This window comes from Carettochelys insculpta, chromosome 8, assembly GCF_033958435.1.
Source record: "Carettochelys insculpta isolate YL-2023 chromosome 8, ASM3395843v1, whole genome shotgun sequence".
Taxonomy (NCBI): domain Eukaryota; kingdom Metazoa; phylum Chordata; order Testudines; family Carettochelyidae; genus Carettochelys; species Carettochelys insculpta.
In genome coordinates this window covers 48,512,238-48,529,666 of record NC_134144.1, presented here as the reverse complement: position 1 = coordinate 48,529,666, position 17,429 = coordinate 48,512,238, and the positions used below count along the sequence as shown (strand labels likewise).

At 41.7% G+C, this 17,429-nt stretch overlaps 1 protein-coding gene across 33 annotated transcripts in view; it reads right to left on the bottom strand.

Moving 5' to 3' along the window:
• NEB (nebulin) overlaps window positions 1-17,429 on the bottom strand; it is a 197,563-nt gene that overhangs the window by 39,909 nt on the left and 140,225 nt on the right. For all 33 annotated transcript variants that reach the window (XR_012646484.1, XM_075001956.1, XM_075001929.1 and 30 more), the window contains exons 115-131: window positions 16,848-16,955; window positions 15,831-15,938; window positions 15,191-15,295; window positions 14,995-15,099; window positions 14,693-14,791; window positions 14,120-14,230; window positions 13,845-13,949; window positions 11,966-12,070; window positions 11,315-11,419; window positions 9,577-9,681; window positions 8,884-8,988; window positions 7,367-7,471; window positions 6,466-6,570; window positions 5,111-5,215; window positions 3,167-3,271; window positions 2,847-2,954; window positions 698-802 (exon numbers count right to left, since the gene is read on the bottom strand). Coding sequence is in view for 32 of the 33 variants with exons in the window: in XM_075001956.1 (XP_074858057.1) it covers window positions 698-802; window positions 2,847-2,954; window positions 3,167-3,271; window positions 5,111-5,215; window positions 6,466-6,570; window positions 7,367-7,471; window positions 8,884-8,988; window positions 9,577-9,681; window positions 11,315-11,419; window positions 11,966-12,070; window positions 13,845-13,949; window positions 14,120-14,230; window positions 14,693-14,791; window positions 14,995-15,099; window positions 15,191-15,295; window positions 15,831-15,938; window positions 16,848-16,955 (1,794 nt within the window). In the remaining variant the exon portion in view is untranslated. The remainder of the gene's footprint in view (window positions 1-697; window positions 803-2,846; window positions 2,955-3,166; window positions 3,272-5,110; window positions 5,216-6,465; window positions 6,571-7,366; window positions 7,472-8,883; window positions 8,989-9,576; window positions 9,682-11,314; window positions 11,420-11,965; window positions 12,071-13,844; window positions 13,950-14,119; window positions 14,231-14,692; window positions 14,792-14,994; window positions 15,100-15,190; window positions 15,296-15,830; window positions 15,939-16,847; window positions 16,956-17,429) is intronic.

The following is a 17,429-nucleotide window of genomic DNA, read 5'->3' as shown; positions in this document are numbered from 1 at the left end:
AAACATTAATGAATATTGCATCATTCATAAACTCAGTATTTAACGGAACCTAATTCTCCCCTTGTCTAAACAACTTCATGAGAATTGGGGGAAGGGAAGAGAGCATGCTTGGAAAAGTGCACATCTCTGAACACTTGAAGACATGCTTCTCTCTTGAACCACTGACAAATGCAGAGGAAGTCTAGTTGTGCTGGTTTTGCCCCTGCTAGAAGGAGGCGTGCATATGTTAAATTAAAAAGTGGACTTGGCTCATGTAGAACACGACAACTCCAAGATCAAATAAATTAGCATCGAAAATATGAGGAGCATATATGACCTCATGCCTGAGGAATTAAGAAGTGTTTAAAGAACAATTGGTGCTTGTGCTAAATTATTGAAATTTTGCATGTGGATGATTCTTTATAAACTCAGCATTTACTTTCAGCTGGTGATAAAACAACACATATTTCAAACAGCATCAAAATTGCCTGATAAGCGAAAGATCACAACAGACCAGGCTGGGAGTCTTAACAAAAGCCAGACTTACTGGAGATGCTCTGAACTTATAATATTTTCATATGGGCTATGATTTTCAGAGAACATGAAGATGTCCCAGTCCCAATGAATTTGAATGAAAGTGGGTGCCGATTTTCCAGAGCCCTTTGAAATATCAGCCATTGATAACAATAGTTTAAAACATGAATAGCACTGAACTCACATTGCTGTTTACTTTGTAGGCATCTTTGGCAGCTTTAATATGAACAGCATCTGGTACAACGTTGCAATTAGACTTATTCTTCTCATATATTTCTTTGTATTTGAGCTGGTGAAAGAAACACATTCTGAGTCTCTAGGTACCACAACTCAATGAAAATTAAACATCAGTGGCAAATGAAAATCTACTTTTAGGCAAGTCCCCTATTGTTTAATTAAAATTATATCAGAGAAGGAAGAGGAAATCATAGATCTTGGAATCTGCCATTCCACACATGAAAGATACAGTGGTTTCAGCTGGAGTTCCATTTGTGTGCAAACATAAAGATGTATCAGTTTAACTTGAAATACACCATCCATGCTAGCCTGTGTGTAAAGCTTTTGTACAAGATTTCCAAGTGGCTAATTATTCTGAGTGCCCAAAATAAGATACTTTTAATGGATCTGATTTTCAGAGAGTGGGTGCTCAAAACATTCTGAAAAATCAGACTTCTTTAGGGTGACTGAAGTTGAGCTTTCATAAAAGTAGATAACCCAAATCACTGGCCTCTTTGTCCTTCAGGACGGTGTATGGAAAACTACATAATATTAATACTCTCTACTTCTCAACTTTGTGGCCCTCATTACCATAGTATTTGAGAACCTTGAAATCTTTTCATGTATTTATAGCCAAAATACTCCCATGAAGATGGCAAATCCTAATATCTTGATTTGAGAGATTAGGATCTGAGGCACACAATGACTGAGTGACTTGACTAAGACCACACAGGAAATCTGTAGCAGATCTAGGAACTGCACCCAGAACTAAAGTAGCATTCCTACAGTAGTGCTATAAACCATTAGACCACCCTTGTTCTCCTATACTTTCATCCCTTTGTCTATAGCACTGTTCATCCAAGAATTTCAGAAGACTTTTACATGCATTAATTAATTTAGCCTCAAAACACTGTTCCAGGGTACTAATTATCCCTGCACTGCACATGAGAAAACCTCATGACAGTGATTAATCCAAGGCAACACAAAAGCCACTGTGAACCCAGGGAGAGAAACTGAGAAACCAGATGCCAAGACCTGTGTTCTAATGAGACAATAGCCCAAGCTGCAGCTTTTATTTCCAGTAAGAGCTGTTCTATTCCACTCACTCTCACACTAACGACCCTGGAGAGCTATATTATTACAGTAGACCCTTGAGTTACGTGAGGTTCCGTTCCACACGCCCTCATGTAACCCAGATTTCGCATAAGTGGGGGTCCAACTGTTTCCTTGGCAGAACACACGTTCTGCAGCCAGGAAAGCAGCAGAAAGGGGCTACTGGAAGTGAGGGGGGTGGTTAAGCTTGGGGTGGGTTAGGGCTGCAGGGGGGCGAGGGGTGGAGTTAAGCCAGAGCTGTGCACGGGAGTGGTGAGCTGGGCCGCAGGGGGTTTGAATGGCGGGGGTGTCATTGAACAGGAGCCAGAGTCACGTGTGGGAGGTTAAACCAGAGCAGGAGGATGGAATCATGGAATCGGGGCCACGCGCAGGGGGTTGAACCAGACTGGGGCAGGGGGTTGGGCTGGAGCCGCGTGTGAGGGTGTTAAGTGAGAGCCAGAGCTGGGCACGGTGGTAGGGGGTGAGCTGGAAGCGCACACGGGTGGTGAGATGGCAGGGGGGTTGAACTGGGGCAGGGAAGGTTGAGCTGGAGTCGTGCCTGAGGACTGATGATCTAGAGCCAGAGGTGGGGGTGGGCGGTGAGCACGAGCTATGCATAGGTGATGAGCAGAGCTGGGGGGAGGCTGAGCCAGGGTTGTACGGGGCTGGAAGGATACAGCCAAAGCCGGGGGGCGTGTGGGGGAGCAAGTTAAGTGTAACTGGAAATAGCTCATTTCCAGGGTTTACTGTAGGAATCGGGGGTCAGCCGCGTAAAAGTGGGGTCACGTACTCAGGGTTTGCTTACTGAGACCTTATATAGCTTTTCAGGTTTTTTAAACATTGCTTGATTCCCTGTAAATGTTAGATGTAGCAAAAGGAATTCTGAATTAAAATCATATTGATATATTCTAACGAGAGGCTAATTGTTATGACAGCATTGCCTACGAGGTAGAAATGAACAGTACTGTGTAGTGCAACAAAGGTTGTTTGTGCATGATACTGATATTACATGCCAGTTTACTTACATCACTTATTCTGTCTTTGACCTTTCGCATAAGTAGTAACAGAGGAGTGTCATGGATGGTAGTGTACCCCTTAGACTTGGCCTTCTCAAATTCCATCTTGTAAATAATCTGAGGGTAAAAATTGTTACATCAATTTATTCTGGGATAGGCAGACACATTGTCAGTGTTTTTAAAAAAGTCAAGTTGAAAAATATTTTATTGGGGCTGAGGAGGACTAAATATTGTAATTAGCATACTTCAAAGCTTCCAAGTCAGAGTAGAAAGACATATGTAAATACATAATGTATTTAACATTATGGCACTATGATAATTATACTTACATCACTGATTTGTTTGTTGACTTTTGCAGTTCTCAGATGTTCTGGGGTATCTACAATTGTAGTATACTTGTCCTTCTGCATTTCATACTGCCTCTTGTATTTGAACTGATCACGGGAAAGAAGCAGATGTTAACTACATGAAACAAGAAAACACTTCCAAGAAGAGACACAATCACGTTAAGCCTGCGTATCACAATGTATGTGTCCGTCTCCCACTGAAGTCAGTGGAAGATGGGTAGGCTTACAGAGACCAAATCTGACATTATGCACCAGACTGCATGAAGCCCTTATTCATTCTGTAACCTTTTGGCCTGCTTGAGAGTGTTACTCCTGCATGTGGTGTCATGTGGATTCCAGTGTGAATGCGAGTGCCACTGTTTGGCACTGCAGTTACTTTGGCCTGAAGAATTCTGAGATTATAAAGGATTCTAAGCCGATCTGTAAGGTCAGGGAAAGTGATGCTTTTGTTTTTAATCACACTAGATAAGATTCCCATTTTAAATCTCTGCCAGGCTGAAAGATTTTAATTAGGGACTGGGAAAATATAAACATGGAAGACTAGACCAAGCAAACCCACTGAGTGCCAAACAATATTGAGGCACCGATTCCAGAAAGTTGTTTGAAATGTGTGGGTCTAATTTCTTTACAGTTCATTTTGTCCAGCTCAAGCCAAATACAATGAGAGCAGAACTAAACATTAGGAATGCAAGTGTACTACAAATGGACACACTCTGATACAGAATCTTAATCTACTAGCTTCCATATAATTGATGTGCAATATTACATTTTCAGTACATAGCAGAAATGCAACAGTATTAGCTGGCCTCTTAAAAACAGATGTTGCAAATGGGGTTTTGTGTTGTTGCTTTTTTTTTTTTTTGGCCCCTGACATTGGTTACAAGTGAGTATGGAATGAGGACACAAAGTAGAATTGAACAAATAAAAAACCACTAAGAAATGCAGCTGATTCAAGGGCAGATATAAAAATGTAACAGCTCTTCAATGACTTGCATCACCATCTTCCTGGTACATCCAGAAACTGTGCAGGAATCCAGATCTGATGAGACTGGAAAACTAGCTCTAAATACTAACTAATCTTTTACGTGTTGATGAATTTTACTTTGCTTCATAATAAGGAATTTTAAACATGTATGTTTTTTTCTTTGCTCTGTAATAATGAAACGGCTATCTGTCCTCCCCCACCTCCAGCATGGACATAAAGGGATAAAGGGCTTCTCCCCACTGCATGCCCACAGGAGGACTGCCTGAAAACTAAACTGGATGAAAAGAAAGGGTAGGGCATGGAGCAGATGGAGCTGCAACTCTCTTCTCACATCTGCAAACAGTTGTGCCAGTGCAGAGCCCTGAGAAACATAGCTCTCCTGGGGACACTCTGACTCCCAGTGCTCTGCCTAGCCTCGTGGGTCTCTCTACTATTTTCAGAGCAGAGTCACAAAGAGATGCCTAAAATAAATCCTTCCTTAGGTTTAAATTATATTAATGGGCCAATGCAGTTAAGGGGATTGTTCACAGGGCAAGGTAACACTGTGTGAGAAAAGATGATATAGGCGACAGATGGTATACACTTCCTTTCACAGCTTCATCCTGTAAACACTCACAAATATGAGTCAAGTTACTCATGTATGTAAGTTATCGTAGGATCTGGCACTTGAACTACTCTAGGAAACATTCACCATCAACATTTGTACAGAGGGTTATAAAGTGAGCCAGTAAATAAATGGAAAGCCAGTTCGGGCTCCTGTGGGAGCCCGGATACATTGTCAGACACCATATTACCAAGTAGAGAGTAGAAAATTCATGGGGAAACATTAGAGCTTGATAGCAACAGAAATTCAGAGCATTCATAAAGATTAAGATGTTAAAAGTTCTAGCCACTAACCAGCATGTATAGTACCTTTCTGCAACAGCAGCCTTTCACATTACCTGGCTCCATAAGTTTGTGTTGTAAAGTGCTGTCAGCATATCTGGTCTCAGAAGTTCATTGCATCCATGTTGCAGGAATAACTTTGCGCTCGACTTGTATTTTTTCTGTCCATGAAAACAGTAATGAAGCACAAAATATATGTGATGCCATTGAACAATAGGACAGCTTAAGATTCCAGCTACATTCAGAGTGAGGAGGTTTAGACAAGAGTACGTCTATTCTTACAGGAAAATTGACACTCTGGAGGTCGATCTCCTGGCATTCGATTTAGTGCATCTAGTAGGAACAGGCTAACTTGAATGTTCAGGGTGTCTCTGTTGACCATGTTACTCCTCAAAGTCATGAGGAGTAAGGGAAATTGAATGATGGCAGAATTTTTCCTGTCAACCTCCCATTGTGGGAACAGTGGGCATGGCTGACCTAAGGTACATACAGCTATGTTACAACATAGTGGCATTGGAGATACAATCATATTCCCCCATATCTAGAAGAAGACATACTGTACTGCATTTGCTTGCAGATGTTGATATTTTTGGTGACCAATGTGAGAAGGTGTTAGCTGAGTAGAATAAACTATCTAGATGTTATACTCTAAACATCAACTGTCATGTCAGAAAGTATCAGAGATGGACTTTGATTGTATTCTTGAGACCTGTAAGCCATCATTAGGCTGACAAAAACATTGTCTAGAACAGAGTTTTTAAACAAAAGGGCTTATTTTGTCATTTTTAAAATACTGCATCTGTTCTAGGCATCACAGGAGCTCCATTGTCAGAGTCCTTTAATCTTGGCCCAGTTGCACAGGTTATTGTTGTGATGTTGTGCACATTGTTTCTTTAAATCTGGAGCAAGAACTGAGGAATTCTAGCCTGGGGCTCTGTGCTGAAACACAGAGGTGGATAGAATAGATTTTGGAGTAGCATTGTTTTCCTAATGCCCAGGAAAGGTCTTTACCATTCTTTACCATTTTCACACCACAATCACAAATCATGTTTTACTGACCGAAAATCCTGTTACTAAAAAGAAAACTGATACCTTTCTGAGCTGCCAACTCTTTACTGTTCAACAGCTGAGAGAGCTCTTTGCATTTGCACTGCTGAAATGCTGCTCAGAAGGTTACTCAATTTTAATTATATACCTTCTTTGTGCTAGTCCTTGCTGTACATATCAAGAGCATCCCTGCCCCTCTTCATTTTTGTCTAAGTTCAATACATTTTTTTTCGGTAACTTTTTGCTCATTTCAATGTATTTTCCGCTATGCAAGGCAGACGAACTTTTAATTTAATGGTCTCACAGAGAGCCTCGAGATGCCACTTTATCATACCATACTATAAAGGTCTGTTATTGTCCTTACCTCATTCATTAGCTGAGTTGCATGTTTAAAATGCCTATTAATGGGACAGTCAGCTACATACTTGAACTGAGACTTCATCTTTTCAGATGACTCCTTGTACTTACACTGGGGGAAACAAAGAAACTAGTCATTCCAGGGTAAAATAAAAAGAAAGACCAAGAAACAATACAAATTTTAAGAAAAGTCCATGTCAGATGAACAGCGGAATGATTGCATATATGAATACATTTCAGACTGAAAAATATTACTTAGATAATGTAGCTGTAGCTATAGAAGTCAACTGTTGTAATGGTCTTCCAAAGAAAGCAGTGGAAACATCAAATCTTCAGACATTAAAAACTAGACTTGGAAACACTAGAACATGTGCAATGGAGAACAATTGTATTGGCAGTTGATAGAAGCAATTAACCCAGAGGTCCCTTTACTCTGATCTGCATGTTCCAGTAACTTGGAACAGGCCCGCTGATGGAGCCGGGAAGGAGGCAGTTGCCCCTAAGACCAGCATTTCAAAAGGGCCTGGAGCTTCAGCTGCCATTGCTGAAGTAGCAGCGGTGGCAGCTGGATCTTCAGGCTCTTTGAAATGCAGCAGACTGCTATGCTGTCAGTCTGTGTGGGGCTCTGAGGGAGTGTGGGGGTGGGGGCTTCCTAACTGATTTCTTGACTAACTTCACTAAGTCCCGCCCCTTCTGCCCTTGGCCCTGCCCCTTCCACTGCAGGGAGCTGCGCCCCCCCCTTTGCCCCCAGACCCACCACTGACTTGGATAACTTTGAATTTGGTGCAACACATTTTAAGTTGAGCTATATTTATCCATGTCTGAGGGTGGAATTTGGCTAAATGATAAACATCACACAACCAGACTTTGAAAAAATGCTTCCAAATGTCATAAAAAGCTTTACTTACCCCACTGTAGAGGACTTTGTTCTTTTCTGCCAGAGCAAGGTCAGGAGTATCCCAGGCATAGCAACCAAAGCCTTTGAGCCATGATAAGTCTTCCTTGTATTTAACCTGCAGAAGGAAGAAAGATAAATTGAAACACGTGGAATAATTTAGAGGGCACCAAAACCCAATTACCATCCCACTCTAAGATTAACACATGACAGAAATACTTATGGGAGTCCCTGTATCAATTACCTTACTAGCTGCATTTGTTTTTATACGACTGATGGACCAGCTTGTACCCTCAATTAAATCATTGGGGTTGCACAAGCATAATTAAGAGCATGGATTGCTCAGAGTCATTGGGTGGAATCCTGATGTCAGAGGAAGTGTTGCCACAGGAGTTCACATATTAAATATATGCCATAAAAATGAGCTTTGTTTTAACGTCTCGCAAACATCCTCATAAAATATCACCACTAAGATAGTTACTAGCACTAATGACTTTCACATGTCGCAATAAGCCTGAAAAACTGCTGAAGTGCTGACAGGAACTTCTCACATGATATATTTTTATTATAAAAGTAACAAACAAGTTCAAGGAACCAAAAAAAGCCCCAGTTCAATGGCTGCTGAACTCCATGGGAGTGATGTCACTGCTTTCAATAGGAAGTGGCCTTGTTCTTTTGACTTACCCTGGTGATTCTGAAAATGTGGCCGACAACCCCAAAACAAATCACTGTTCCATTTCAGCAGAAGTCACTGAAGCTGCGTCTACACGTGCACGCTACTTCAAAGTAGCGGCACCAACTTCGAAATAGCGCCCGTCGCGTCTACACGTGTCGGGCGCTATTTCGAAGTTAACTTCGACGTTAGGCGGCGAGACGTCGAAGTCGCTAACCTCATGAGGAGATAGGAATAGCGCCCTACTTCGACGTTGAACGTTGAAGTAGGGACCGTGTAGACGATCCGCGTCCCGCAACGTCGAAATTGCTGGGTCCTCCATGGCGGGCATCAGCTGGGGGGTTGAGATATGCTCTCTCTCCAGCCCCTGCGGGGCTCTATGGTCACCGTGGGCAGCAGCCCTTAGCCCAGGGCTTCTGGCTGCTTCTGCGGCAGCTGGGGATCTATGCTGCAGGCACAGGGTCTGCAACCAGTTGTCAGCTCTGTGTATCTTGTGTTGTTTAGTGCAAGTGTGTCTGGGAGGGGCCCTTTAAGGGAGCGGCTGGCTGTTGAGTCCGCCCTGTGACCCTGTCTGCAGCTGTGCCTGGCATCCCTATTTCGATGTGTGCTACTTTGACGTGTAGACGTTCCCTCGCTGCGCCTATTTCGATGTTGGGCTGAGCAACGTCGAAGTTGAACATCGACGTTGCTGGCCCTGGAGGACGTGTAGACGTTATTCATCGAAATAGACTATTTCGATGTTGGCTGCACGTGTAGACGTAGCCTGAGAGGCATTAAGTGACAACACAGAGCCATCCATTTTGGACACTGGGGTTAAAAATATTATGTCTAATATTCAACAAATCATTCAAACTCACATCACTGATAGCATCTGTGACTACACGATGATGATAGTGCTCAGGCCGGTCTGGGATTGATCTCCAGATTCCCAGCTGGCTCACATAGTTTTCCTTATATTTCACCTGCAAAAGGAATTGAAAAAAAAGTTGTAAATGTTGTAAAATTACTCACCCAATGTTATGATATTCTTACTTCTCTCTACTGACTCTCTCCAAAGATGTACTTAAAATGGGGGGCCTAACTCTCATTTACACTAATCTGTTACATGGATCAGGGTATGCAAGATATGGCCCATGGGCTGATCTGGCCTGCCAAGCCTTTTAATCCAGCCTGCGACCACCCCTGCAGCAGGGAGCAACTCAAAGCCAGTTGCTCTCTGCATTGCTGAGTGGGGAGAGCTTCACATGCTGCCTCAAGCCCCAGCAAAACCTCTCAGCTCCCACATCCTCTCCTGCCTCCCAGTCCTGTGCCTCAAGCTCCCTTTTCCATCCAACTTCTACCTCAGACCCCACACTCCCTCCACAGAAAAGCGTGGCTCTTGACCGGTTACCAAAATTTTGGAGAGGCCCCCTCCATCAAAAATTATTGCCTACCTCATACTAGTGAACTAGTCCTAAAATCTTTCACCGGGATGGAAATAAATATAAAAGTGCTGGTTTCATACGTTTAATGACAACCATTAATCGGGACTAGAAATAGTGTATACGTACACTGCTGATGTCATCCGTGACCTTGCGATGATAAACAATATTCAAGGCATCTTTCACTGTGTGATATTTACCCTTTGCCTGCTCAAAGGTCTCTTTGTAGCGCAACTGATAAGAAGAAAAATATAAACGAATTAGAGTGTATGCTACCAATTGTAAAAGCTACATGTGCAGGCCTGTCCTAAGTCCAGAATGGCTTCCACAGCTGCTTGCCCACAGAAACTTGGTTTTGACTTTCTGTGGTCTCTCAGCAAAAGCATTTTCTCTCTATGATGGCTGCCATAGGGGACGTACCACCCAGTTTCATCACCGAAATTGGGCTCATGAGAATGACATGGGGAGATGCATCATGTCCCATCATGTTAATGCGCAGCCTAGGAACTTCATTGCCAAAAACTAACTGCCTGCCTGTGATCCAAATTGAAACTTAGTCAGTGAGGAAAGATTAGGCCCATCAAGGCCGGAATTTCCCTACTCACCTTGAGGCTACGTCTACTCTACAGCCTATGCTGGCAAAACTTACGATGCTCAAGGTTGTGAATATTCTACCACTACACCCGAGCAACATAAGGTACACCAAGATAAGCATTCATATGCACAGTGCTCTGACGGTAGGAAAGCTTCTGTCCCTGACATAGGCTCTGCCACTCAGTGGGTTGGGTTTATTTATGCTGACAAGAAATCTCTCTCTCTCACTGGTACAGAGTGTCTTCAGCACATGCACTGCAGCAGGGCAGCTATATCAGTGTCTCTGCAGAGCTATGCATGGAGACATGCCCTATGAGTGAAGGTGAAGGAGAAAGCACTTTACATCATAGAAGTACCTCACAAAACAGCAGTGAGTGCTGCATTTGGTAATAAAACATCCATCCTTTTCCCCATGCATGTCCTGAATGGGGAGAAGCAAGAAGGTCATTCTAGTTCTAAGTGTACTGGAAACTCCCCAATCTCAAGAGGGCAGAGACCCACATCCAACATGGGTAGTTCAATTGCAAGAAAGCAGGGATGTGCTTTCACTGCACAAAAGCTTGCATTCACTAGTTCAGAGCTGAGGTATTTTGCCTTTGTGTTTTGGACTTGTGTAACTTAAAAGGTTGACCTGATGAGCACTCCAATACATACGGGCCCTTTGAGGCTTTTAACAGCCCAGGAGGCAATTTGTAATCAGAAATGTACACAGCAGATTTCATTAAATAGCTGAACACTTGTACAAGTTACTTTAAATGCATATTCCACACTTGAAACAAAAACTAATTTGATCTTCAACTGTACCTAGGCCAGCTCAGACAGAAACTGATTTTTCTAAATGTGTATTTAAGTAAAATCCTCTTTTCAGGATTGAAATTTATTCCTTCAAACAGCATTGAGATGAAGAAGTGGGGTAAAATATTCCTGTGTTTGCTTCCTGAATCAATACTTTCACTCTAATCTATATTATTTGTAAATGTCAAACGGGGAAAGCTATATTTTGTCCCCATTTATTTCTCTTCCTTCTCTCTCTTTTTTTTTGGACAAAATTGGATGCGAAAAAAACAAAACATAAATAGATATATGGTGCCCTCAGTACAAACACATTGACATCTTGAGATCCGCGTGGTGTTACAGATACAGTATGCACCACAGTGGATTTGGATGCATGGGAAGTCTTCATATACTGCCATATGTTCATTCTCCCTAGCTTCTTTCTGCTCTACTGAAAGATTAGAGGATGTGTCAGTGACAGTATTTAAAGGATACATACATCACTAGCATTCCAGTAAGCCTTCTTAGCCCTGATGAGGATTGGCGTGTCAGGGACAGTGGTGTATTTGTGCTTCATCTTCTCATATTGGGTTTTGTACTTTTTCTAAGAACAGATGGCAGGAGGGAAAAGAACAAAAATATAATTAGTTTCAAGGATATTTGCCCAGCTGAGACTGTTAGCACCCAGCGACACTATTTTTAGTGCACTTTGTTGAGTTGTCATTACTGCGAGATGCTAAGTACATGACATTTGTCTGTTTTAATAAATGGATAAGCCAGTCTCTGCTTCAAACTTAGGGTTTCCTTTATTCATTACTGTAGCCCTTACAGAATTTATTTTATTTTATTGTGGGGGAAGTGCTAAAGCCTACACCAAGGGCTTCATAAATCTGAATATTACAGGCATGAATTTAGAAGCATATGATTTTTCACATGTATAAAAGATTTCTGTGTTTTAGAATGATATAGTAAACTAAAAGCTACCCAGGAATCATACAAGAAAATGTAATATTGAAGAATCAGAACACTTAAGATTAAATAAAGGCATAATCTGTTAACCTTACACCTCCCCATCCCACCTCATCCCCATTGTTAAAACTGGATCCTTCACATAGTATAGCTGTGCTGAACATGAGAGAAGGGCTCTTACCTCACTGACCATGTCCTTCACGTGTTTTGCAAGTTTTAGGGCTGGGGTCTGGTCCCCAACATGATGATGGGGTCGCTCTTTGGTGGCCAGCTCTACATACAAGTACTGTGACAGGAAAGAAAAACACAACATTGAAACTTATGAACTTTACTGTCGGAGCTACACAAAATGAGTGCATGCTGAAAATGCTCATGCATGAGTATCTTGAAAATGTAATCTACTTGTCCTTCTTCCCCTTCTATACTACGGCTAGTCCACAAACCCCAGAAAAATATTTACAAATCAAAATCCCAAATGCACGTAACAGCAGCGATCGTCATACAGCCCTTACTAAGAGCTTTGATTCTGGACTGTCTTAAACAAAAGCTACTGATTCACAAGACCAGAGTCTCGCTTTTACTATTTGGAAAAGCTCTAGGGAACATACCCTCTGGAAGATGCATTCATTAAAGTCACGTTTCTATATTGAGAATGGCATGCAGTGCTGGGGACACGAGATGTAGCATCCAGGTAAGCGCACATGTACTGTGCTTGGAGGGCAAAGGCAACACCTGATAGGGGCTCATCTGTGGGGATTATACCTTTAAAGAGGCACAGAGTCCACCATGTTTTAGCTTCTGAGTACCAGCAGTTGCAGGAAGGGTTATGGTTCTGAGCTATTTTTAGGCAGTGAGTGCTGCAGCCCTGCCAGGTAACTTTAACACATTGGCTGCGTCTACACGTGCACGCTACTTCGAAGTAGCGGCAGTAACTTCGAAATAGCGCCCGTCATGTCTACACGTGTTGGGCGCTATTTCGAAGTTGAAATCGACGTTAGGCGGCGAGACGTCGAAGTCGCTAACCCCATGAGCGGATGGGAATAGCGCCCTACTTCGACGTTCAACATCGAAGTAGGGACGTGTAGACGATCCGCGTCCCGCAACATCGAAATAGCGGGGTCCTCCATGGCGGCCATCAGCTGGGGGGTTGAGAGATACTCTCTCTCCAGCCCTTGCGGGGCTCTGTGGTCACCGTGGGCAGCAGCCCTTAGCCCAGGGCTTCTGGCTGCTGCTGCTGCAGCTGGGGGTCCGTGCTGCATATACAGGGTCTGCAACTAGTTGTTGGCTCTGTGTATCTTGCACTGTTTAATGAAAGTGTGTCTGGGAGGGGCCCTTTAAGGGAGCGACTTGCTGTTGAGTCCGCCCCGTGACCCTGTCTGCAGCTGTGCCTGGCTCCCTTATTTCGATGTGTGCTACTTTGCCGTGTAGACGTTCCCTCGCTGTGCCTATTTCGATGTTGGGCTGAGCAACGTCGAAGTTGAACATCGACGTTGCCAGCCCTGGAGGACGTGTAGACGTTATTCATCGAAATAGCCTATTTCGATGTCGCAACATCGAAATAAGCTATTTCGAAGTTGGGTGCACGTGTAGACGTAGCCATTGTGAGCAAAGAGCCCTATTGTGTGGCCCCTATATACTAAGGGAGAAGGAACTCTTTGTAAACCCAAACACACACAGGCAAGTTTTTCACATCACTTGGCAGACTGTATATCATTTAAAAATGTTGGCCCTTCACCTGGCCAATGAGCCCATTAATAAAGATTTATTTGGCTACCTTTTAAACCATCAGACTCTGAGACAACTGCCCCTCTTGCCTTCTCTCCCACTTCACTGGCCATGGTTTCTGCTACTTTAGATGAGCAGAATTGCGCATTTGCACAAGAGCCCCATGAGCTTGAGAATCATGTTGCCATTTGAAAATGTATATTAATCTTTATTACAAGTCACCCCTTAGATTTCTAGGTTGACTTGAGAGCAGCTGCAGGAGAACAATATAGTAAGATGGATTCAACAATCAAGAAAGATTCTGAGCCGCTGTTCTAATAGCAAAGAATGTTTACCTGACTCTGTATTTTCTGTCCTTCCTTGGCTCTTAAGAAATCTGGTGTATCAAGGATTGATGTGTATTTTGTCTTTCGCTTGTTGCCTGCAGCTCTATAAACAATCTAGGAGACAAAGGCTGGTAGTTACTTCTTTTGTTAGAAATTTTCAGTTAGGATTTAGTAATCAAAGCTAGGGAAGTATAAGGCCTAAATTTATCAGGAGAGCCAGTGAGATGGTCTGAACTTCATTTGATCACTGTCAACATGAACTGATAAAATAATGCAATACTTACTTCACTCAAATGTGTCTTCAGCTCCTGAACTTTCCTGTATTCAGGAGTGTCCAGAACCACACAATATTTATCCCGCATCTTCTTTGCCGTATTGGTGTATACATAATTAGACTGAAAAGGTAATAAACATGATATATAAGGAAACTGCATTATTTTCAGCAGCATACAGAAAATGTACAGGGGAAGCTAACATAGATAACCTTGGCTACATCAGCATCATGCTCTGTTCCTAACACTTTGAATCAGTTATTTTGCCACTCTGAGTTCCTTAATTATTCTCATGTCAGGATGATCTACGGTTAATGCTACAATTGTGCATTAATAAACAATGAATCAATATTAAATTATAACAGAGAGATAGCCATGCTAGTCTATATACTATCAAAAAAAGCAGTCCAGTAGCACTTTAAAGACTAACAAAATAATTTATTAGATGATAAGCTTTCATGGGAGAGCCCCACTTCTTCAGATCATAGCCATACCAGAACAGACTCAATATTTAAGGCACAGAGAACCAAATATAGTAATCAAGGTTGACAAATATTAAATTATGTGTCAGAAAAAAGTACATACCCAAAGCTCCCGCAAATGACGAGCACGGACCATATCAGGAGTATCATATAGGAAGCAACCAAGGCCCCTCAACCATCGTAGATCCTCTTTGTATTTATTCTGCAATGCAATCATAACAGAAAATTTATAATGTTGATCCTTTAGGGAAAAAAATAAATAATCTAACAACCACAACTGTGCAATTTTTAAGCTTGCATATAATTTAAATCTCAGGTTAAATTCTTCCCCCATTGACATCTGCATAAAGATGAACAGGAAGAGAGCCTGGACTATCACATTCAAAGGCAAGTATCTTCACTTACATCACTTGTGATATCTCCAACATAGCGGCAATGCATCACTTGAGGGGTGTATGGCAAGGAAATCAAGTGTCCCTGCATCTTAAAGAAATCTGCCTTATAGATCAGCTGAAAGACAAAAGAAACTATTACACAATCTTGATCGTGCTGAATATGCCAAGCATTTTCCTCTGAAATAAAATGGAAAAATAAAACATACATCACTGATAGCTTCCTGTGTGGCTTTGACTTGGCGGATTTCGGGCGTGTCAGGGGTGGTATGAATCTTGTCCTTATTCTTGTGGTATGTTTCCCTATAAAGTCTCTGCACCAAAGGAGAGAGTATTCCATGTGTTAATAACAGAACTCTTTAAACAAAGCCATATAGCATCCCAGTTAACAGAAAATAAATAGCTATTAATTTGTTAACCCCAGATATCCTTCTACTTCGATGGCCTATATAGTACAAAAGGAGAGGAGAAAATCACCTTACTAGAAAGGTTTCATTTTTATACAGTGAAGAAATTTCACAACTATTTTACTAACATCTTGGAATTGTGCTACAGAGAATCTAAGGCCCAAATCATGCAAACGCTTATTCATATGCTTAACTTAAGGATGTTAAGAGCTCTGTTCAGACCAACAGTTAAGAATGTGTGTGTGTGGTTTTGTGCAAGCTTTGGGTCAAAAAATGTTAACAATATAGATCTCTAGTGCAGAGACCTACAAATTTCTCAACAATTTTTGATAAATAACACCCAGATCATGTTATGAAATTATGTGGTCCATATTTTATTTTACACCACAAATATCAAATAATGATGCATTAATGCAAACACATAAATTAACATTTACAGTACCTCATTAAGAACATTATTCACTTTCTTTATATACTCAAAGCCAACAGCTTTAGGTCCAAGAGTGTAGCCTTTAGCCTTGATATGTTCATAGGCTTCTTTATATTTAAGCTGTAAATGGAACAAAGGAGGTTTAAAAGTGTGTCAGAATAATCACATGTGATGCTGGCTAGTGAGTGCATCTATAAGAAAAGTCTCTTCTTCTACTGTTTACAGCCAATATAAAAAACCATGTGTGTTTTGGGCTTGGCAGCTTCTGCTGGCGAAGTCCTCCTGAAGGTGACTTGAACAGCACAATAAGTGTGCTTTTAAAGTTGTTTAGATGAGAGTAAGTGCTTAGGTATTTTAAAAACTTCTCCTAGGCATCTCTATGCACTTGTAAGCAGTCAAATAACTTCAAAAATTGGGGTGAGAAGACAAGGTGCCTCCAAGGCGTTTTCAGATTCAGCTGTGTCCTTCATAGTTCCCCTCCCACAAGCACAAATCAAAGCCACATTCTCCCATTAGACATTCCTGATTATCCAAACAGCCCCCTGCTCTTTCTTGGGTACTACTTTTTCCTGGGTGAAGGTGGCTCCCACTGACACTGGGTTAAATCAAGCCCCAAATGGGAACCTTATGAACCCTAAACTCTGGGAAACAAGCCGCACAGATCTTTAATGGATACATATCATGCTAACTTTGAAATATGTCATAGCACATCTACATTCTGTGGCTAAAATAATGTAACAGAAGCAAACTTTTGGGTAGCTATTTCTGTTGAGATTAGTGATTTTCTTTCATGTCTTGTACATTTGAAAAAAGTATAAATATCAGAGGGAAATTTATATCATGAAGATAAAATATTCAGATCTCTAAACAGATCATCAGCTTTTGGAGATACTCCAGGAAAACATAATGGGCTGCATAGCTAAACAGCAGTTTCCATACAGCAACACTGTGTGTTCACTCATGATGCCTAGAGATCACCAAATATTCTCTTGCAAGTTATATCCTGAAAGAACTTAGTATATTACTTACATCGCTGCCAATGTATTGAACATGTTTAGCAAGCTTAAAGCCAGGAGTATCTGGTGGAAGTTTGTATCCAGTGGGGAGGGCATGTAAGCCAGCCTCCCGATATAGATTCTGCAGGAAAAGAAAAATAATTACAATTACATCAAATACGTGAGGAAGTTTATTGGTACTGCATATCAAGTAAGTTTCTTGTAGTAAACCAAGTCCTCCCCTGATTTAATGCCACTGAGATCATCTGAGGCATACATAGAATGGAGCTATATCATGGATAAATTTCTACATGCTTTAGGTATCCTTGACCATTCACTGAGATTTTTTTTTTAGTTTAAATTTTAAAGCAAAATAGTCTACCTATGAGGGCCAGATGAAAAGCTGAAATCATCATATAAGTTGAGTTCTGGATACAAAGAAGGGGCTTGGAGAAAACAAACTGTCTCTAAACCCAGAATGCAATGACGAAATGTGGGGGTGTCTTTGATACGTGGCTTTCTAGAAGCCCAGCTGGTTTTGAACAGACTATATTCTGGCTCTCTGGTCTTAGAGTGCAGCAAAAGGAATGTTGGCCTCACAGATTGGATTGCAGTC